This window comes from Heterodontus francisci, chromosome 7 (assembly GCF_036365525.1).
Source record: "Heterodontus francisci isolate sHetFra1 chromosome 7, sHetFra1.hap1, whole genome shotgun sequence".
In the NCBI taxonomy this organism is placed as follows: domain Eukaryota; kingdom Metazoa; phylum Chordata; class Chondrichthyes; order Heterodontiformes; family Heterodontidae; genus Heterodontus; species Heterodontus francisci.
The window spans coordinates 55,246,382-55,270,457 of NC_090377.1; the positions used below are offsets into that span (position 1 = coordinate 55,246,382).

General features: G+C 40.1%; 1 protein-coding gene across 11 annotated transcripts in view; it reads left to right on the top strand.

Moving 5' to 3' along the window:
- The window catches only part of grb14 (growth factor receptor-bound protein 14), a 279,490-nt gene that overhangs the window by 154,679 nt on the left and 100,735 nt on the right, over window positions 1-24,076 (top strand). For 9 of the 11 annotated variants that reach the window (XR_010975330.1, XR_010975331.1, XM_068035226.1 and 6 more), the window contains 4 exons: window positions 6,178-6,334; window positions 11,463-11,584; window positions 14,003-14,074; window positions 17,705-17,842. Coding sequence is in view for 9 of the 11 variants with exons in the window: in XM_068035226.1 (XP_067891327.1) it covers window positions 6,178-6,334; window positions 11,463-11,584; window positions 14,003-14,074; window positions 17,705-17,842 (489 nt within the window). In the remaining 2 variants the exon portion in view is untranslated. Of the gene's footprint in view, window positions 1-5,662; window positions 5,804-6,177; window positions 6,335-11,462; window positions 11,585-14,002; window positions 14,075-17,704; window positions 17,843-24,076 lie in introns of those variants that run through there. The other 2 variants (XM_068035230.1, XM_068035229.1) reach the window with 2 other exon arrangements.

The window sequence follows — 24,076 nt, forward strand, 5'->3', positions numbered from 1 at the left end:
AGGTTTGAGAACATGATGCTGAGAACAAGGGTGCTGCAAAGTTTTGTGCAGACCACAGGAGAGTTGGATAGTCTGATGTGATGCCAGGTGCTGAGATGGGAGAGTCTGAGTAAGATGGATACACTGTATAATCCCAAGCTGTACACTGTTATTGCTAAGAAGGGAAACAGTGTGACTGTGCAGTCACCAGAAGGAGTACTGTATGGAAAAAATTCTTCATGTGTTAAAAACTATTATGGTGACAAAGAGACAACAGATGAACCAGATGTAGGAGCTGAAGTGAAACTGACAACTAACAATTCAGCTGTTCAAGCCAGTGATGCTGTTGGCAGGCAGACAGTTTACTATCCAGAGGAAGAAACATTGGTTTCAGAGGGGCCAACAATATTTCCTAATCCTGATGTGGTGACCAGAGTCCCTGAGACAACAGAAAGACCATAGAGGAGACCACCAAAATGATATGAAGATTATGTGTTGTGATTATGTTCAAAGATCATGGAGATGTTTTGGTCTGATAAGGAAAGAATTTCATGATTGTATGAGTGGCTTGAGTATTACAGAATATATGGTCCTTGGAAGGGAAACTGAAAGTAGCTTTGTGATTTGGGGAAATCATCTGACCTGGAGGTTGTTGTAAGGCCAAATAGCTTTGTAGCCACAGTGACAGCGGTAAGCAAGAACGCTACAGAAGTCTTTAATAAAACACTTGTTAAATCTAAGCTGTGATTTCAAGTATGATTCATTTCAGCCTGAGATGTGACAGAAACCACAATTGAAAATCAGATCCTGTGACGTACATAAAATCATAGAATAGAACAGTGCAGAAGGAGGCCATTCAGCCTATCGATTCTACGCTGATATAAAGAAGAAGTGTGCTTATGACAGATGCCAGGTAGAAAATACTGTTGAGAACTAGACTGAATATAGAAGGTTCAGAGGAGAAGTGAAAAAGCAAATAAGGGAAGCAAAGACAGAGCATGAAAAGAGACTGACAGCTAACATTAAAGGGAATCCCAAAGTTTTCTATAGACATATAAATAGTTAAAGGGTGGTAAAAGGAGGAGTGGGGCCAATTAGGGACCATAAAGAGGATTTACGTATGGAGGCAGAAGGCATAGCTGAGGTATTAAATGACAACTTTGCATCTGTCTTTACCAAGGAAGAAGATGCAACACAGGTAATGGTGAAAGAGGAGGTAATTCAGACACTCGAAGGGTTTAAAAATGATAAGGAGGACATATTAGACAGGCTGTCTGTACTTATTGTGGATAAAGCACCACGACCAGATGAGATGCATCCAAGGATACTGAGGGAAGTGAGGGTGGAAATTGCGGCCATAATTTTTCAGTCTTCCTTAGATGCGGGGGTGGTGCCAGAGGACTGGAGAATTGCCAACATTACACCCTTGTTCAAAAAAGGGTGTAAAGATGAGCCCAGCAACTACAGACCGGTCAGCTTAACTTCGGTGGTGGGGAAACTTCTAGAAAATATAATTCGGGACAAAATTAGTAGTCGCATGGACAAACACGGGTTAATTAAGGAAAGCTAGCATGGATTTCTTAAGGGAAAGCGTTCAAAAGGGGATTAGACTGTTATATGAAAAGATTACGTGGAGAAGGCGGGGAAATGGAACTGAGTGAATTGCTCTTTCGGAGAGCTGGTCTGGACACAATGGGCTGAATGGCCCCCTTCTGCACGATAACAATTCTGTGATTCTGTGAAGTTCCTGATTCCAATTTTGAGGTACAAATGGGTGGCACCCTCCGTCTATTTGTACTCTTGCTGAGTGGCCTAACAGCAGTACAGGAAGCGTTCAACTATTTTTTAAAAATGCAGTCAGGAAGAGCAGAGTCCTGGGTCTACAAAAAAATTCCAGCCTGTTGGTGGCCCATTTGAGCCAACCCCAAAATTGTCGCTTCCCCCACCCCAGGTTCCCGACTGTAAGTCATCTTGGGAACAGGACCATTTCCCACCCTCGCACAAACACTGAGCTACACTGGGGTGCTCAAAGGTTGCCAGTGGCATGTAAGTGCCCAGGACACATGGCAGCAATAACGAATAAGTGGCAGGAACACTCCACTGCCTGCCTGCGTGAAGTTAAAGTTGGTCCTTATAAATCTGCACGTGTCATTACTTCTGTTCACTTATCCCGTTATTCTTAAATCTTTTTGAATAATGTGGCATGGACTATAAGCTAACACTTTCTGAATTGGAAGATTGTATGACTCATGTAATATAACCAGTGGCTGAAATACAATGAAGAGGGTTAATTGTTCAATTCTGGGCTAATATTGGCCTGGCAAAGCTGCATTACATGTTTACAGGAGCAAGCCTATGGAAGTGGTCTATGATGCTGGACCCAAGAAAAGCATCTAGAGTGAAGACACAAAAATGTAGCAGTGATGTCAGTGGTAAGATGGAATATCACTCACATGTTATTGTACTATTCAACTGTTCAAATTTAAAGTGGGTCAGTAGAAAACATTAATATCAAAGAGGTTCAGAAGGATGTAGACAGATCTTTGGGAGGGAGATTGATGGCAAGAGTACAGATTTTGTGGTATGGGCTGAACATGATGGCTTCAGTCTTGCCAATATTTAACCAGGAGGTGGAGAGATAGAGCTGGGTGACATCAGTGTACATGTTAACTGACCCCATGATTGTATGATATTACCAAGGGTTGCATTTAAATCAGGAAATGAATGGGGCAGAGGATAGATCCATGGGCCATCAGAGTTAAGGGTAGGATGAGAAGCCATTGCTGAAGCGACTCTAGCCATAAGCAGAAAAGTAAGAGTGGAACCAAACGAGGGCAGTCCCATTGAACTGGGCAACGGAGGAAAAGCATTGGATGAGGATGGCGTAATCAGCGATGCCAAAGCCTGCAAAGAGGTTGAGGAGGATGAGGATGAATAATGCACCATGATCACTGTCATCAATTAAAGTCTTTGTGATTTTGGTTAGGACCAGTTTGGTACTATAAGCAGGGGTGGAAATTTGATTGAGTGGGTCAAGGGTCGGCTTTTTGTGGAGGGTGGTGGTGGTTTTGAAGGGGTGGAGGATAGTATTTTCCCACTGGAAAATAGATTTTCTGTGAAAATGGCTGGAATAACACTGGCAAACATTTAAAATTATAGTTATGAAACACAGCACCACAGATGAAAAATATGTTATGTGAAACACAAATATTGCTAGCCATATTGCTTTAATTAAAGGAAAATGACCCAGAGGTCTAATGTTAGCAATCAGTGTACTAGTGTGATCAGATCTTTATTATGCACTTTTACAAATAAGAATATAAAATGAGCCTTTAGAGTAGAAAATGTAAATGGATTATTTTGAGAATTTCTCAAAAAAAAATCCTTAACCATTATAGCAATGCCAACTTCTATTTTGCTTACATTCTAGATGTTATCAATTTGCATTATTGACTTATCTTAATTGAAACGTTTAGTAAATTGGCCATTGGCAGTTAAAAGGCAATAGCCTCAAAGTTCTGAGTTATATAAAAAATGCAATGTGTGCCTTTACACTGAAAAGTTAGTTATGTTACACCTTTGATCAAGAAGGGACAGAAGGATAAATCTGGTACTGCAGATAAGTTTGTGAGTTGTGGTTAAGAACTAGAGCAAAACCTGATGGGCTGAATGGTCTTTTTCTGTGCTGTTAACTGGTACTATAGGTGAGCAAAATATTTTGAATGAAAAATTATATTAGATAGAAAAGAATAACATCTGAAGTTAACATTAAAAATGGATGAAAGGGAGAATAGGACTGCGAAAAAAGTTGAGCTTAGGTACTTATTGTTTAAAATATTTAAATTTATGGTAATCATTTCATTGATAATGCTATTCTTGATGTTTGAATAGCTTTATTGATCTTTCATAATGACTGCAAAAACTAAAAAAAAAGTCCAGGGATATGAGAGTTTTTTCTGATGTAATTTTATCAGTAACCTTTTAGAATTGATAGAAATTGGATAGATTTTACTCTTGTTTAATTAGTGCATATATTTTCAATTACAAGATTTTACAGCACAGTATAGTAGAAATATAAAAATGCACAGCACTATTAAGAATCCACTTTTATATTAAATAAGCAATTCCAACTTCTGTTGCATTCCCTCAAGTTTTTGGCATTTGCCAATTAAATAATAAATCTACATGCACTAAATACAGATTCTGAGAATTGGCAGTTCTGTGTTTGATACGGCAATATTCTTGCGTACATTTTGCCTTGGATTTATTAGGTTTAGTGTCGCTTTTAAAAATATCTTTAGTCTTACACACATGTATGTCTTGAATTACAAACCAAGTCACTGTTTAACTGTAAAAAAAAAAGTTGTATTTTCATGATCATATTTGGGAACCATCCTTGCAGTGTAATTTGCCAGGGACTCACAAAACTAATTTAACTAGCACTGATCAAAATCGAACTGAATTAAATATTTCAGCTATAATTAGACAAATTTATGTGCCTATTTTGCTTTCAATTTCACAGTAACAAACTGAAAATAGGGATATTCTAGCTTGGAATTGTTATATTTGAAGATCAAATGTAACCATTTAAATTTGGATTGTACATTTCAACATACATGAACTTTATTTTTTTTGTATTCTGACGTTCTAGACAGAATGAAGCAAGGTTACTCCAGTTACACTAATTAAAAAGTTTTCAGGCAAAGATATGGGTATTGAAGCATTGTGTGTTCTGCACCTTATGACAAAATGAGCACTGTTCCTCATGAAATATGATAGCTCTGAGCTTTGGTTTGGCAGAACCACTGTAATTAAAATGCACACTGGGACACAATTGGAATTAAGCCTGACTGCATTTCCTGTATCATTTTTCTACAAGGGAAGTAACTTTTAGTGTAATAAAAGCTATCATTTTAGAATTTGATTCTGCATAAATAAATTTCTTTTCAAGAAATTGCAAACTATGCTGCATTTGTAAAGCAACTAAGATAACAATAGTTTCATTTTTGTCCTCCCATCTAAAAATGATTGTTGATCATGCAGGCGAAACAGCCAAGGAAAGAGCTTCAGTACATTAGCTGTTGTGTTTTGTTTGCAGTCTGTGATTAGAGAGCATTCAGTTTTTGTCTTCTAAATCTCAGTGCTGACTGATTTAAATAGCAGATTATTTACTTCGGTTCAATTGGCGTCATAACAGAAGCCTCCCATTTGTTGGGAGCTCTCGAAGGGTGCTTAACCTAGCCCAGCAGGAACACACTGACAAGATTTCTTCTGTATAGACAGGCCGACTTGTCTTGCCCCTTCTGATCTCCTTTTCAAATGAAAAGAACATAAAGGCTGCATCAGCAAATCCCTATTTAGTACCTTCTAACCACTCCCCCTCCTCTCCCTCACTGTTAGGCAACGTTAAGCTATCTAACATTACAGTCGGGTCCTATCTCCCTGACTGCTTGATTAACTTATAAGGTGCATTATATTAGTAACCATCGTTCAAAAAGAATTGTAAGAGGTGGAACAAGCATAGTGCTTTTTTTGTTAAGTTTATTCAGTAAGGGAGGTTCAGCCTATGCTGATTCCTGGAAAGGTAGCAGGTGATTGGGTAAAAAATCTGATGACATGCAGCTGTGGAGTCAGGAAACTGCTGTTAACAGGCGGCACCATACAATCACCTCATTTGAGACTGGTGCAATTGCAGACATTTCCAAGGCTGATTTAGTGTGCCCTAAGTTACCTGCACAATGATTTTATAATGCAATGTACACATACTTGCATTAACTCTAGAGCTGGCCAAAATATGCAAGTCTGTTTGTCGTCATGTTTGCTGGTAAGTAGGTAAAGCTAATGTAAATAGTCAAGATAAGAAATCATGGAAGTTTGTAGAGGTATTTAAAGGACTTTCAACATTTGTTTAAAAATCTGGATTTTATCATAGTTAGTGCTATGATGGTATAAATGAAGCATAGATTATTTTTATGGGTATCCAAAGAATAACATTACTCTATTTTGGATAGTCTTTGTTTTTGTACTTATGTAAAAGCAAAAATTGAAGGGATTTTAAATTTCAACTTAGCAGGTGGAATGCTAAAGTATTCATTCATTTGGCTTGCTTACAGGATTAGTATATGCAATCACTAAACTGCAAACAGAAGTTTATTTTTCTTAGGTGCCTTGTTTATATCCCTTGATTTTAATATGCAGGTAATTAAAGTATTTAATGAGGATGGCAGCAGTCAAGCATTGGAGGTGCCAAGTGACATTGTAGCCCGTGATGTCTGCCAGTTGTTCATACTGAAAAATCACTGTGTCAATGACAATACCTGGACGCTCATTGAGCATCTTCCTCACATTGGCGTAGGTAAGTGTAAATACTATAGTTATGAAATTCTTTGTATGAATTTATTTATCTATATAAAGGTGAATTTACCTTTTTTGTTTAGCTTTATCACCAATGTAGTTTGTAATAAATGGCATTTAATATTGGTTGATAGGTAAATTGGCCATTAGCAATTGCCCCTAGTATAGGTCGGTGGTAGGGAAATATAGGGACAAGTGGGGATGTGGTAGGAATATGGAATTAGTGTAGGATTAGTATAAATGGGTGGTTGATGGTCAGCACAGACTCGGTGGGCCGGAGGGCCTGTTTCAGTGCTGTATCTCTAAATTAAAAAAATAAATAAATATAAAGGAAGCTTTTTTCTGAACATATACAAATCATATATTCTTGTTTTGCAAACGTGAACTATATTTAGCTCAATAAGGCAATTGTTCAGTTGCACAGAAGCAATTTTAATGCCAGTCACAGTAAGTGCATGTAAGCGCATCCATTTGAAGCAGTGAACAACAAAATTATATTGCCCAGCCTTTTGCAAATAGTCCGCTACTCTGACTAGCTGTATCAAAATTGAGCCAATCAGGATGATTTTAACCTAAGCCATCTAGTGGGATTCTAATGGCATCCGATCGACTGACCTCTTCACGTTCTGCCTGATTTTACTTTGCAATAAAATCTGATGGGATGCAGAATTGACAGTCGATCTAATCCTGTCAGTTTCTCGCTGGATGGATCAGATGAAAATATTTGATATTTTTCAGGAAAATATCCCACTTGTAACCCTTTATCACACTCTCAAACTACCTATTTTTAATAAAGCCACTTATCAATTTACTGATTAATGCTAATACTTTCAATAAAAAGTATCCAAACTCTTTGTTAAGTAATTCTTCATTAAATGGGTCCACTCCGCTGTTGATTCTGCCATTTTATTTCAGTGTTGAGGACACACCTGAACAATGCATTTAGCAGCCCCCATTAGGGAATGATTTCCTTGCCCAATAAAAAAAAATGTATTGCTCTGAAATTTTAAATTTCCAATTGACCTAACCTCAACAGATTTTTGTGGGAGACAGTTCCAAATGTTCACTACCATTTGAGAAGAAGTGCTTCATGACATCACTCTTGAACTGCCTCGCTCAAATCTTAAGGTTATGCCCTCTTGTTCTGGACTGCACATATGCATGCACACAGATGCCTCTCTACCCTATCAAATCCTTTACTTATCTTAAACACTTCAATTAGATCATCATTTGCTGTTCTGTACTTGAGGGAATACAAGCCTAGTCTATGCAACCTGTTCATAATCTAACCCTTTCAGTCAGGTCAGTTTTTAAAATCTTTTCAATGGCCCAGATTTTGCTATAGCAAATGGCGGTTGCTGTTATTTAGAATTGCTCTTGCCCTTATAGGTTATTAACTTTTTTGCATTACAAGTTGCTGATAATGATGCAGTGGGGGGAAGAGAGCATCTGAGACCTGAGTGAGCAGGGCAAGCCACTGTATCTCATTAACCAATCAGATTGTTAAGAGTTATGAAATTAACAGTGCAAGGACTGAGAAAGAAGTGTAAATTAGTGTGGGTGAATCAAATCAGGTATAGAAAGAAAGATTAGATTGAGAGAGAATAAAAGAGGAAGGAAAAGTTTTTTTTTGGAAAAAAAAGTTAAATTTTACCTTTCAAAACCTGAAGGAATGCAACTCCACACTTGTAGAAGTGTTTTTTTTTAGTTCCAGAGAGATTTATTGACAATATTTAACACTTATTGAGTACTTACATTTGAAATAATCTGACAACTTTCTGTGATGAGTGTTTCATATCTGCCTTGCAAATACAGCAATGTCATGTTATTTAGTGCATTTCAGTGGGGTGACATAATGAGATGCTGTTTATGCAAAGCTAATGGTGGAGCAGTGCAAACTTTGGACATCCATGTTTAGCGATAACCATGTGAAAGACTTGTAAGTAAAATTGAAGCCTGTGGGATTAAAGGGACAGTGGCAGCATGGATAGAAAATTGGCTCAGAGAAATAATACAATAGTGGAGGGAAATATACATATAAGTGGTATTCACCAGGGTTGGTATTAGGATTTTATATTAGGACTGTTTTATATATTAATGACCTGCACCTCTGTAGGCAACAACAACTTCTATTTATATTGTGTCTTTAATATAGAAAAATGTCCTAAGACACTTTGCAGGAGCATTATCTGGTTATGCACATACAGTTAAGTATCCAGAGCATAATTCCAAAGTTTTCAGATGACACAAACCTCAAAGATATTGTGAACAGGTGAGGAAGGTAGTAACAGACCTCTGGAGAACATGGACTGATGAAATGGGCAGACATATAAGAAATCGGAGCCTGCTGTCATTCTATACAATCATGGCTGATCTTCCTCAATTCCACCTTGTTGCACTATCCCTTATCTCTTAATTCCCTTAGTATCCAAAAATTTAATAATCTCTGTTTTGAATATACTCAGTGACTGAGCATCCACAGCCCTCCAGGGTATAGAATTCCAAAGATCCACAACCATTTGAGTGAAGAAATTTTACCTCATCTCAGTCTTAAATTGCTGACCCTTTATTCTGAGACTATGACTCCCTAGTTCTGGAGCCCCAGCTAGGGGAAACATCTTCCCAGCATCTATCCTTCAAGCCCCTTAAGACTTTTGTATGTTACAATTAGAACACCTTGCATTCTTCTACATTTCAGGGAAAATAGGCCCAGTCTACTCAATCTCCCCTCATAAGACTGTCCTCTCATCCCAGGAATCCAAATGAGTGAACCCTCATTGCACTCCCTGGAAGATTAATATCTCCTTCCTTAAGTAATGAGACCAAAACTGTACATAGTACTCCAGGTGTCAGATGAAATGTAACGCAGAGAAGCATGAAATGATTCATTTTGGTAGGAAGAATGGTGGTGGGAGGTGCAGGTAATATAAACTAAATGGTGGTGCAAGAACAGAGATAAAGGATATACATACACAAGTCTTTGAAAGTGGCATGACAAACTGAGAAAGCTGTTCAAAAATGTAAGTGGGATGCTTGGCTTATAAATAGAGGCATTGAGTACAAAAGCAAAGAAGTTATGGTAACCTTTTATTAAACACTGACTAGATCCCAGGTGGAGTGTTATAGCCAATTCTGGCCGCCACACTTTAGGAAGGATGTCAAGGTCTTGGATGATACAGAGATTTACTAGAATGGGACCAGGGATGAGAGACCTCAGTTACATGATGGGTCCAGCAAAACTGGGGTTGTTCTCCTCAGAACAACAAAGGATAAGGGCAGATTTGAGAGAGAGAGGCATTATAAATCATAAGGGTTTTGATAGTCATTAAAAAAAAACACAGCTTCCAGTGGCAAAAAGGGTAGGTAACCAGAGAATGCAGATTTAAGGTAATTGACAAAAGAACCAGAGACAACAATGAGGAAAACATTTTTTACGGAGTGGCTTATGATCTGGAATGCACTGCCTGCAAGTCTGGTGGAAGCAGATTCAATAACAACTTCCAAAAGGGAACGGGATAAAGACTTGAAGGGGAAAATTTTGCAGGAATATGAGGAAAGAGTAGGGGAGTGAGGCTAATTTGGATAGCTCTTTCAAAGAGCTGGCATAGGTACGATGGGCTGAATGGTGACCTCCTGTGCTGGATCATACTATGATTCTATAATTAAGATACTCCTGTGGGATTAGTGGTCAGAGTTTGGGTTGGATAGAAATTGGCTACCTTCTTGTAGACAGAAGGTTGTTATTAATAACTGGTTCTGCAAGAGGACCTGTTATTAATGAGTCCTGCAAGGATTGCTTTTAGAGCCATTAGTGATCTGGATAAAGGCAGTGTGGGGTGGTGGGTAAGGTCTAGATGTAACGGAGTGGGTTTGCATCTAGCAGGTATTACACATGCGGATGGGGCTATTGCCAAGCTAATGTATACACTATCCAAGGTTGTGAACTCGAGGGCTGTGGAATAAAAGAAACATCTGGATGTCATAGCATATGATTTTGAGATTTCACATCAGAAGGCCATTGAAATAACAAATAGAGCATTGGGAGGTATTGCTCAAATGATCAAATAAAAATGCAAAATCCTATACTGTCCTCGGTTAGGCCTCATTTAGAATACTGCATCAATGTTTACTTCCTTCATAAGGTGGGTGATATTGAAGGCCTGCAAACAAAAAGGTTTAGAGGAGTGCCAGTAGATTGATACCTATCTTGAAAACCCTCAGTTATCATAAAGCTTCAAGTAGAGGTTTATTTATTCTAGAAAAGCATAGACATTGAGGAGATTAAAATAATGAATGCATTAGATTCGGGCCATGTGTATAGGTTATTTCAATTAAATCAGTTAGCGAGGACCAGGGCAGGAGTATAAATTTATGTTTGAACAAAAATAGATTTGATGTTGTGGGGTTTTCCCGCCAGTCGTCAGCAGTGGAACAAGCTGCCAGTTCACGCATTGAATGAATTAATTCGAAAGGGAGCTGGATGAGTTCCCAACTGGGTCCTACATCATTATGTAATAAAGGTGATTGCAGTATTAGGGAATGCTTTCCTGAAACTTGTTTCATAATCATTAACTTTGCTGGTGTGCTTGGGTATGAGGGGCCACTGAAGCACCACTTTGGGGAAATCAGCCCTTCAGTGCCATTACGAACAATGGGATAAGGTGGAATTGGAATCCAGTGTGATTTGGGAGATAGGGGAGGGCGAATGCTTTGAACATCTTGCTAACTGAGATTAGCTAACTCAGCCCAAACCAGCAGTTGAAACTGGGACCTTTCTGGTCTAAGATTCAGCTGCTCCCAGGATAAACTTGGTATGACATCAAAGAGCACAAAGCAATTATACTTTTAACTAAATGTATCAATTACATGCAATGTATATGATTGATTCATTCAACTGTGGTCTTTATTTTTTAATTGCTGCAGCTAAGTTATGGTAATCCTCCAATAACTAGTAAAATAAATAACTTATTAATCTTGTCATGTAGGACGTGGGTGAAATCCAACTTCTGCCATGTCATCTCTATTAGCTGTGTATTCAGTTTTTCTGAACTGAGTTAGAAAGGAAAAACAAAGGATTAATGCTTCTGGAATTATGTTTGTCATTTATCATTCTTTGATTTCTTGTATAGAAAGAATTGTAGAAGATCATGAATCAGTGATTCAAGTACAGTCAACCTGGGGGATGGACACAGAGAGCAGATTATACTTCAGAAAAAATTATGCCAAATATGAATTCTTTAAAAACCTTTCAGTAAGTGAAGTCTGCAGTTTTGCAGGAAAATTAACCAACATCATGGACATTATTTTCAGATTTTATCAATACTGATGCAGCTTATGTTTATAATGGATTATCTTCAAAAGGAACACAACTTTGTAGTAAATTGTAAGCATGCAAGGTGAGGCCATGGTGGCCATTTTTATGTCAATGCACTTTGAATGGAGCTTTGACCAATGGCAGGGCAAATTCAACATTCTAGCGTGCACAACACTTGACTTTGCATTCATGATTTGAAGGAGCTAATTGTATATGACATCTTGCAATATTCTATGGGCTGCATTTTAAAAGTGTGTCACCAAAATAGGCAGCGGGTGGAAAAATTTGCAGCCCGCATAAATGGGGCCCACATTGCGGAGCCGACACAATTCCAAAAGCGGCAGCTCATTAGCATGGCTGGGGCGGCTGTCCCGCCCTGATGACGTAGAGTGGGTGGGCTAGCCGTCGCCGGCAATGGCGTCCGGCGCCAATGCGCAGGCGCTGGCACCATTTTTAAAGTGCTTGCAGCACTAAATGACCATTTAAATGTTAAAGGAACGATGACTTTAAAGTTTATAAAAATGAATAAAACAAGCTTTCCATGCCCTTTCCCATCATTACACATCATTCCTGCCAAATTTTGTTTTCCCCCCAACCAACAGAATGCCTACCGGGAAAATTTGACTATTCCTCCCCCCTTCCCCTCCAAAGTTCGGAACCTTTGTCCTTTACCCCTTCCCATCAACCAATCTGAAGCGTTTTAAACCCCCTTCCCCACCGCACAGAGAAAACCACCTCCTTTCCCCCCCTCCCCCGCCCTCGCCACCACAGGTGCCGTGCCTCGTTTTCCTGAACGGGGATTCGAAGGCACGCCATTGCCAGCCGCCGGAATATATATCTCTCAACATGCTGACCGAATCGCTGTGGCCTGCATATTAATTAAAGGTAAGGACACATTTGCATATTATAATGCTGGTCCTGTCACCGAGCGGTGGCACAAGGCCACAAGGCCTCACCGCCGCCACCAAGATTGGGACGGGGGCCTGTTGGGGTCAGTGGTGGGCCTCATCCATTGCTATCTTCATTCCCCCACCCCCGGCTACCGTTCCTGGCATCGGGGAGCCTTTAAAATCCAGCCCAAAATGTTCAACTGTTAAAGTGTCTTACACCTACTATACCTGCTTCACAAAAGGTGATATTTATGCACAACAGAATATTAAAAAGCTAATGGCCAGATTTTACTCTTGTAGCACTTGGGTGTAAGGAATTGCTTAGGTAGTGAACATAGGGGAAATTGGCAAGGAAGGATCATACCGCCTGTGAAATGAGTCTGCCAAATTTTCCTTTGTTTAAAACAATGGGTGGAAAATTGGTTGGGCACTATTATGAGAGTGCATCCGGTCAGCTGAGTTTTCCTCTGCCTCGTTGAATCAGCACCAACACCTGGAGTGAGCCCGGAGTCCGCACCATATACCAGGGCTTCACCGCAGATTACGATTATGCTTCTAGCTGCAGTAACTCTCCCTCCATGGGGGACCCATGTTATTATTCAAATGCCTAAGAGAAAAAGTTGCCCTAATATATCATGAGTTTAAAACAATTCAATCTTGTTGATCAAACCTAATTAAATTCTGCTGTCCTATTTTTTTTAAAAAATAAGTCAGCCTTTTAAACTCATGAGCTTTAGCCAGTATTTTTTTAAAAGGTGTTTAAAATATTAGCCTGGATTTACCACCTCTACACCTGCCAACCCCAGCACTTGAGCTTGAGAATTCTCATGATGGCCAGTGCAGAAATGGAAATCCCTGGCTGGTATATGGAATGCCTGAATTTTATTGTGGAATAAATGCAGTTATGTTGCAATTACAAGTAACACAGCTTGAAGGCAAGAAGACAAATATAGTCGTCAGCATTTTCCTTCGCTGTCTGGCCCCAGAGAGGGCAGGATAATAGCAGAAAATACAGGGAAATCAGGCAGTGAGACCCAGCACAATATTCCTGCCCCAATGTATTTTTCTTGCACCACCAGCTACTCCTTCCCAACTTGTCAGGCGCAAGCCGGCAAATTTACCTGCCTTCTGCTTGTCATTGTCCCCATCAGGGAGTGCCAGGTTGGTTGTAGTCCATGAGGCAGTAGTGGAAGGCCTGTTGATTTACCACTTGGGGCGAAATTTAGAACTTCTTTTGTAACATCAGAAAAAGGTTCTATGTAATTGCGTGAGACTTCGGACAAAATTTTTGTGTTTAAAAGTATAGAACTTCACGGTAAAGTAAAATTCAATTTTTTTGACTGCAAGTACCCTAAGAATGTGTATCAGAATTTAACATATTTAACTTATAATGCTTGTATTGTATTCTGCCTTCAACCTGCCAAGTATTCCATGACATTTTGATTTTATTTTTCTTCTTGAGCAGTTTTTTCCAGAACACATGGTGTCTAGTTGCAGTGAAACAAATGGAAGTTTAAGTCATTCCAAGTTAATACAGGTGCGACAATGTTTTTGTACAAACATCATTTCTAAAATTGAAGGAAAGCATTTGTTATACTCTGAAAAAAGAATGCTTTTGTTCTTTAGTAAATAATAAAACAAATGGGGCCAATTACCTACTCTGCTGCTGGCACCTGGACATGAGGAAGAGAGAACAAACCTAAGGTGCTCTCTGCCTGCCTGACCTTATGTGAACCTGCTTGTATTTGCAGATTCGGGTCATTAGCCTGGACTTCTACACATATGCAGGCCTGCCTCTTGGCTAAACTTACACCTGTTAAAAAAAAAAGGGATGGGGCGGGGAAATTGCAACTGTTACAGGCCTCTGAATCCTGCAGCAGTCTTAATGGCCACCAGCTTCATGGTATTGTGACTGATGTCCAGAAACAGCAGCCAAATGACTTTCAGTGCTGAGCTGTGTTCCACTAAAGAACAATTCTTGGCCTTGTGGTCCTTGCTGCTTGATCATTTTCAATCCTTTGGAGAGGAGCTAGACACAAGGTCCAAGTTACATTTCCATGTATCTCTTAAAATGGGCATTGGGAATTGAAAAGAGGCTGAAGAGCTGGTTACACCCACCCTACCTCTGTAGCATGCCCACCCTTTGCTGCACCTTAATCTTGATCACAAAGATGTCTGAACTCCTAGCACTTGTTGTTAGAGGTTTAAGAAGACATTTGGTATTGGAGAAAAGAAGCTGAAAATGTATCTATGCTCTCCAGGATGACCACTGAGTATTGGATCATTTATGCAGAGCAAAATGAAGTCAATAACACTTTGTGGTTCAGTACGTCTGGTGATGAATGGCTAAAATCAGTTATGCATCATTTACACAAAATTCTGATTTTGGACTGAGGGAGTGAAGATGGAGGTCGCATCAAATTGTGATGCAGAAGTATCATGCAAACAGAGAACCAAAGATTAGACAGTTGGCAACTTGAAAATTAAATTATAAGTGACTTGGGGTGAAAGCAAAGGGAAGTGAGGTTGTAAGGAGGTAGGGAGATATAGGTGGAGAGAGATACAAGAAAATGGTTGAGGATGACCTCAACAGTGATCAAGATCATGACAGTAGAAGATCTGCAACATAGCAAGGTTGAGGGGGTGGCTGTGACAATGGATAGGAGAGTTTATTTGGAGGAACAAGTTAAGGATTGGGGACAGTGAAATCAGGAGAAGGTGAGTATTTAGGATGAGCAGTTGCTCAGTGCAGAGACTGAGGGAGGAAAACAAAGAGGATATTTTGATGAGAAAATGTGGGTGGGACTTGAAGGTGTCATAGACAATGAGGATGTTAAAGGTGAGGTAAGACTGGAAAAAGTTTAGGTGCTCAAAAGAGAAGGTACTAGAAGAATAGGAGAATAGATCAATGAGGTCTAGTGCTGAAGGCCACACTCATTTGGGGACAGTTGTGGGTGAGTGCAATTGGAAGGATGTTGGTCAGATTAGGCCCCAATGGGTGTTCTTGTGATGGGAATGAGGTTTCTAAGATTAACCCCAGTGGATGTGTTGGGTGGGTAAGTTACTGAGAGCTTTGCATAACAGTTGGGTTGCTGCTCATAAGTAGGCAATGACTGTTTCTCCCACCAGAGGCTAACGACTGCCTTATCCAAAGGGGATTGAATTCTGTACTGGTAGGTGAGTAGGAAGACAGAAGAGTTGTGATGGTTTGTGCTAAGAATGGGGGGAGCTGGGGTAAATGGGAGAAATCAAAAGATGCATTATTGGGATACAGGAACAAAGGTCCTGGGAGGGGCTAGGAGCAAAAAAAAAAGTGAGAGGGATGAATTGAGCTCCGGTTTGAAGTGGCAGTCAAAAAGTGCGTGCGAGGGATAAGCCAGGTAATTATAGGCCAGTCAGCCTGAACTCAGTGGTGGGTAAATTGTTAGAATCTATTCTGAGGGACAGGATAAACTGTCACTTAGAAAGGCATGGGTTAATCAGGGTTAGTCAGCATGGATTTGTTAGGGGAAGGTTATGGCTTACTAACTTGATTGAATTTTTTTGAGGAAGTGACAAGGAGGATTGATGAAGGTAGTGCAGTGGATGTGGTTTACATGGATTTTAGTAAGACATTTGACAAGGTCCCGCATGGCAGACTGGTTTTTAAAGTGAAAGCCCATGGGATACAGGGAATGTGGCAGGTTGAATCTAGAATTGAATCAGTGACAGGAAACAAAGGGTAGTAGTCGATGGATGTTTTTGTGAGTGGAGGGCGGTTTCCAGTGGTGTTCCACAGGGCTCAGTGTTGGGTCCCTTGCTGTTTGTGGTATATATTAATGATTTGGACATAAATGTCGGTGGCATAATTGGGAAATTTGCTGATGACACACAAATTGGCCGTGTAGTTAATAGTGAAGAGAAAAGCCGTGGGCTCCAAAATGATATAAATGTTTTGTTTGAGTGGATGGAAAAGTGGCAAATGGAATTCAATCCAGAGAAGTGTGAGGTATTGCATTTGGGAGGGCAAATAAAGCAAGGGAATATACAATTAATGGGAGGATATTGAGAGGGGTAGAAGAAGTGTGAGACCTTGGAGTGCATGTCCATAGGTCCCTGAAGGTGGCAAGACCGGTGGATAGAATGGTGAAGAGGGCATATGGATTGCTTTCCTTTATCAGCCAAAGTATAGAGTACAAAAGCAGGGATGTGATGCCGGAACTGTATGGAGCATTGGTTAGGCCATGGCTGGAGTATTGTGTGCAGCTCTGGTCACCACATTGCAGAATGGACATAATTGCTCTGTAGAGAGTATAAAGGAGATTTACAAGGATGTTGCCAGGCCTCGAAAGTTGCAGCTATGAGGAAAAATTGAAGAGTCTCGGGTTGTTTTCCTGGAAATGAGGCTGAGGGGTGACTTGATGGAGGTGTACAAAATTATGAGGGACCTAAAGTTGGCAGGAAGGACCTGTTTCCCCTGGCGGGGAGGTCAGTTACCAGGGCGCACAGATTTAAGGTGATTGGTAAAAGGATTAGAGGGGATATGAGGGGAAACTTTTTCACCCAGAGGGTGGTGGGTGTCTGGAATTCGCTGCCAGCAACGTTGCTGGAGGTAGAGACCCTCAATTCTTTTAAAAGGTACCTGGATATGTAGCTGAGGTGCTGTAACCTGCAGGGCTATAGACCAGGTGCTGGAAGGTGGGATTAGTTTAGGCAGATAGTTTATTCGGCCAGCACAGGCACAATGGACTGAACGGCCTCCTTTTGTGCTGTACTTTTTCTATGGTTCTAAATCGACACAAAACAAATTCAGGTTGTGTAGGCATGGTAGAGAATTTGGAGAGATGTCCTAGTTGTAAACAGAGCACAGGGACAACATAATATGAAAGTGAAATGTCTGGGGTCAAGTGGAGGTATGAAGTCCACTTGTGAAAAAGTGGAATCGGCTTGGAGCATCCACAAACCGGTGTCTTGGTTCGGAGACTGTTGTGGTAAGGCAATGCATCCAAAAGCTATTTGAGGGGCTGTGTATTGGTGACCCTGAGTGGATTTCTGTTCAGGCCCCAACACCAATTGCTTAACTTCAATAAATCTAAATTAAAGGAAATAAGTAAAATTGTGTTAATCTTCATTCTTTGCCTCATATTATTTAACTTCAACCTTAAAATTTTGAAATTTGTGTTTTTAGAATTTCCTGAATTCAAGCACATGTCCTGAGATTCATGGTTACCTTCATGCTAGAGAGCCAGGAAAGAAGACGTGGAAAAAATGTTACTTTGTCTTGCGAAGATCTGGGTTATACTTTTCTACTAAAGGAACATCTAAGGTAAGAAAGGAACATTGTTTAACTGAGCAGTTTTTAAAAAAAACCTTGCTCAATTTTTATTGACAGTCATAGTCTGTTATGCGGAGACTGGATACCAATGAAACATTATACTCCGTGTAATTTTTAACTCTTGGACTGCTGGCAACTCCAGGGAACTTCAGGATCTGTTAGCTGGCCATTATATTGAGCTTTAAGTTCATGCACTTTGATACCGTAACAAAGTTATGTAAATGTTACTAAAAGCTTTGCTATTGTAATAAGCATGCACAACTTTTATTTACTGATCTTTTTATCCCCATTCTTTTCAGGTTCATTATTTTAACATCACTTTTACTTTATTTTAAATGTTCCATTTAAGTTTTTAAGCAGACCTGCTTTTTTTTCTATATCTGATGGCTTCAATATAAATTTTTGAAGTTCGACCTGTAAAATTTTAACTTCTGGTTGGCTTATTCCAGCTCCAAAAGCTGTTCTTAGTTCCAAGACCTCTTCTGTTGACTTTTCAAGGTTCTGGAATGTAAATATTTAACATGTTCATGTCATAAAGGAAACCAGGTCAATTTTTGATGCCATTTTCAAGCATTAATAAAGGAGTGCTACTACTTGAAAAGCTGAGTTAAATTTCCCCACTTGGCTGATTTTATTGGTGAAACAGCACCAAACCGCACTTGTGCCAACCGCCTTTTCCTTGATACAGCTTCATTAAATATTCAAAATGACTGTAGACAATGTGACCAACCTGCAGGATTGATGGTGGCATGTTAGCTATTGACACTGCAGTCAGCCCTGCAATCCACTATTGACACCATGTGATTTAGGTTTGAATTTAGGATTTAGACTTAACAGTTAGGGTATTGGGGTTAAAATTTTTTAGTTTATTTGTTTTTGGGATGTGGGCGTCTCTGGCTAGGCCAGTATTTATTGCCCATCCCTAATTGCTCTTGAACTGAATGGCTTTCTACGCTGTTTCAGAGGGCATTTTAAGAGCAAATCATATTGCTAAGGGTCTGGAGTCACATGCAGGCCAGACCAGGAAAGGAAGATAGATTTCCTTCCCTAAAGGAAGGACATTAGTGAACCAGATGGGTTTTTACAACAATCGACCATGGTTTCATGGTCATCATTAGACTAGCTTTTTAATTCCAGATTTATTAATTGAATTCAAATTTCACCATCTGCTGTGGTGGGATTCGAACCCATGTCCCAAGAGCATTAGCCTGGGCTCTGGATTGCTAGTCCAGTGACATAACCATTACACCTCCACCGCTTCACTGTATATATAATCATTGGCAATGTATTATCAATAGCAGATTCCACTATTGGCAACTTGTCAATAACAGGTGGTAATGTAGCATTAGGCCATACCTTCACATACTACTCATCTTAGCACTCGAACACCACACAATGGGTGGTTAATAAAAGGAAAATCCATCCCTTCTAATTACAGCAGATTAGTATTTTGTTAAATCAACTCCCAGAGGTAAAAGGACTGCATGGTTAATTCACTGCACCACAAAATATTCAGGTTTCCATTTTTTGAAGTGGATAACCATTTCAAATCCTCAAGGAATTAACAAAAAAACTTACAGAATAATCTACTGAGGTGGTTTTAAATAGTATTTTTTTTCACTTGAGTTGGGATTTAATTAGTCCAGGCTCATCAAAGTTAAGCCATTCTTAAAAAGGAAAGAAATTTGGGTGTAACAGGAACCAAACAATCATTGCCTCTGTAGGATCAAAGCCCAGAACCAGCAGAAAAGCTGTCGATGCTGGGTAGACCCTGTTATGTGCCAAATAGAACCAGCCAATTGGAGTGCAGAAGATGTTATGACCTGAGATTACATCAGTGACTCCCACCACCACTTGGAACAAGATGTTTCTGTTCCAAAATTGCTAATAAGTCTAGTTTTGCTGGTTGGCCACATTTTTGAACAAAAACAGATGAACTGCTGTTTGTTCTTTGTTCATTTGACATTTTCTAAATATGACTGTGTAATTGTATACATTAAAAAAATTCACAGCTATTGCTTGTAAAGGCTCAAATGTTTGATCACTTCAATATAACCCCCACTCTATTAATATAATAAATGTTTTTACCATGTAGAGAACAAAAATATTCAATCTCTCCTTGGAACTAACAAGGTGTCTCCTTTGTCCATTTGAGAAATTGCAGTAAACTAGTATCTTCTGTCTCAAACAATAAAGTATGATTTATTTTCTAATGTTAGACTTTACTTTTTTTTTACTCGTTGAGATTTTCAGTGTTGCTTTGTTTTGCTCTTCTGTAATATTGGGAACTCTTGAGCATCAAGTCGACTAAAGTTCTGATGCCTTTTTCAACTTCATCCTTGGCTATTTTAACAACAACAATGGTTTGGATTTTGTGGTCAGCTATGCAACTACGGTACTTGCTGCTGATCTCAAACAAAGCTGCCTACAAAGATCTGGCAATCTCTGTGGTGTGGATATTCTCCTCTCCCTCCCTTCATATTCTTGGTGATACTAAATTTATGCAATGGTTACTGACTAATTGGCTAGTGGAATGAGTATTTAGAGAAAAAAAATTATTTTAGGGAAAACTGATCTGTCAGCCCAAACTATCTGGGCCGGGTTTTCAAAGTGGTGGCGGGAGCCTAGCCTGGTTTTGGGTGTGAAACCTGCCTCCTCTGAGAAACTCAAGCAGATTGCAATTTTCAAATGGGAAAGCCACTGGTAAGGAGACGGTTTCATAAAATCGTAGAATCTCTGAAACTTTAAAGCACAGAAAGAGGCCACTGGCCCATCGTGCCTGTGCCAGCCAAAAAAGAGAGAGCCAGCCAGCCTAATCCCACTTTCCAGCATTTGGTCCGTAGCTGTGCACGTAATGGCACTTCAGGTGCACATCCAGGCACCTTTTAAATGAAATGAGGTTTTCCCTTTCAGGCAGTGAGTTCTAGACCCCACCACCCTCTGAGTGAAAATATTTTTCCTCATCTCCCCGCTAATTCTTCTACCAATCACTTTAAATCTATGCCCCTTAATCACTGACCCCTCTGCTAAGGTAAACATACCCTTCTCATCCACTTTATCCAGACCCCTCACAATTCTGTCCTTCTCAATCAAATCTCCCCTCAACCTCCTCTGTTCCAAGGAGAACAACCCCAGCCTGTCCAATCTTTCCTCATAGCTGCAATTTTCCAGACCTGGCAACAGCCTCATAAATCTCCTCTCTAGTGCAATTACATTTTTTCTGTAATGAGTTTACTAGAACTGCACACAGTACTCAAGTTGTGGCCTAACTAATATTTTATATAGTTCCAGCATAACCTCCCTGCTCTGCATTCTATGCATTGGATAATAAAGGAAAGAATTCCATATGCCTTCTTAACCACGTTATCAATCTTCTGTGGACATTCAGTCCAAGGCCACTCACTTCCTGTACATCTCTCCGTATCCTCCCATTAATCGTGCATTCTTTTGCATTGTTTGACCTTCCCAAACGCATCACCTCACACTTCTCTGAGCTGAATTTCATTTGCCACCTTTCTGCCCACCTCATCCTGCAGTCTACAGCTATCCTCCTCTCTCTCAACCATGTGGCCAATTTTTGTGCCATCTGCAAATTTCTTGATCCCTACGTTTACGTCCAAATCATGAATATATACCACAAAAAGCAGGGGACCTAGTATTGAGCACTGCGGAACCCCACTGGAAACAACCTTCCATTCGCGAAAACACCCGTCAACAATTACCCATTGTTTCCTGCCACTGAACCAATTTTGTATCTGGAATGGTATATTCCCCTGGATCCCATGGGCTTTTATTTTTTAATCAGTCTGCCATGTGGGACCTTGTCAAAAACCTAGCTAAAATCCATGCAGACCATATCAACTACCCTACCCTCATCAACCCTTCTTGTTACTTACTCAAAAAATTAATCAAGTTAGGCAGACATGACCTTTGCTTAACAAATCCATGCTGACTATCCTTGATTAATATGTGCCTTTCTAAGTGACAGTTTATCTTGTCTCTCCGAATTGATTCCAATAATTTTCCCACTACTGAAGTTTGATTGACTGGCCTGTTATTATTCAATCTATCCTGCACTCCCATTTTAAACAAATGTACAATGTGAGCAGACCTCCAATCCTTGGGCATCATACCTGTATCCAGTGAGGATTGGAAAATGATGGTCAGATCTTCTGCTATTTCCTCTCTGACTTATTTTAACAGCCTGGGATACATTTCATCGGACCCTGGTGATTTAAGCACTTTCAAGGAAGCTAATACCTTAATACTTCCTCTCTCCCTATGTTAATCACATCCAATACTTCACACTCCTCCTCCCTGACTACACTGTCTGATTGGAGAGTAAGACACACTCAGGGGTTTCCTGTACTAATTGTTTGTTGCTTCTTAGCTGCCTGGTCACCCATTCCCTCTCTTCCTGCGTACACTTAAACTGCGGGGTGACCACATCTATAAACGTGCTATCCATGAAGCTCTCAAACACATGGATGTGCCTCAGTGATGCTAGCTATTGCTCAAATTCTGAAACCTGGAACTCAAGTCAATGCAACGGATGATGCTTCCTGCACATATGGTTTTCCAGGACACAGTAAGTGTCCAGGAGTTCCCATATAGCACTCTGCACTCCAGAGGTCGAAGCAACCCTGCCATTCCTCTATCTATTAGATAATGACCCTTGCTACTGCAAATGAATACCTGAGTTTCAAGAGAGGAAAAAAAAAGTATTTTTTTAAAAGAAGGAAAAAGAAATTCACTTACCTGCTTTCCACTGACCTCACATTTGATTTTCCTATCTCAGAATATACACTCTGGTTCTGCTCCCTCACAGGCCTGCTCGTTTTAACTCTGTCACTCTGATTCCTCTCTCTCGCGAGAATGCAATCTTCAAATTGCGCACGCTGCCGTACCCGCTCTCAGCAGTGATTGAAAATCTGGCCCTCTATCTTTACGTCCTCTATTCCCTTATTCATACAAATGGATAATGTTCTAACTGCCTATACCTATGGTTTATTTGTATCTTACTGAGAGCGTTGACTAATTTTTTGAAGGGGAAATTTGTGGAAAGTTATGTATTGGATAAGGCAAGACTTTTTAAAAGACAGTCGACTTGACGTTCGTGCTGAGGGATGATGATGCATATTGTTTTGATATGGACCCAAGGCAAAAGTTTGACCTGAGCGTAGTGTGGTTGTGTATATATGTTCTCCATTACTAGAGTTAGATTAGGGCCAATCAAGGATAGTAGTGGGAAGTTGTGTGTGGAATCAGAGGAGATAGGGGAAGCGTTAAATGAATATTTTGCGTCAGTATTTACAGTAGAGAAAGAAAATGTTGTCGAGGAGAATACTGAGATTCAGGCTACTAGGCTAGATGGGATTGAGGTTCACAAGGAGGAGGTGTTAGCAATTTTGGAAAGTGTGAAAATAGATAAGTCCCCTGGGCCAGATGGGATTTATCCTAGGATTCTCTGGGAAGCTAGGGAGGAGATTGCAGAGCCTTTGTCCTTGATCTTTATGTCGTCATTGTCGACAGGAATAGTGCCGGAAGACTGGAGGATAGCAAATGTTGTCCCCTTGTTCAAGAAGGGGAGTAGAGACAGCCCTGGTAATTATGGACCTGTGAGTCTTACTTCGGTTGTGGGTAAAATGTTGGAAAAGGTTATAAGAGACAGGATTTATAATCATCCGGAAAAGAATAAGTTCATTAGCGATAGTCAGCACGGTTTTGTGAAGGGAAGGTCGTGCCTCACAAACCTTATTGAGTTTTTTGAGAAGGTGACCAAACAGGTGGATGAGGGTAAAGCAGTGGATGTGGTGTATATGGATTTCAGTAAGGCGTTTGATAAGGTTCCCCACGGTAGGCTATTGCAGAAAATACGGAAGTATGGGGTTGAAGGTGATTTAGAGCTTTGGATCAGAAATTGGCGAGCTGAAAGAAGACAGAGGGTGGTGGTTGATGGTAAGTGTTCATCCTGGAGTTTAGTTACTAGTGGTGTACCGCAAGGATCTGTTTTGGGGCCAATGCTGTTTGTCATTTTTATAAATGACCTGGAAGAGGGTGTAGAAGGGTGGGTTAGTAAATTTGCGGATGACACTAAGGTCGGTGGAGTTGTGGATAGTGCCGAAGGATGTTGTAGGGTACAGAGGGACATAGATAGGCTGCAGAGCTGGGCTGAGAGATGGCAAATGGAGTTTAATGTGGAAAAGTGTGAGGTGATTCACTTTG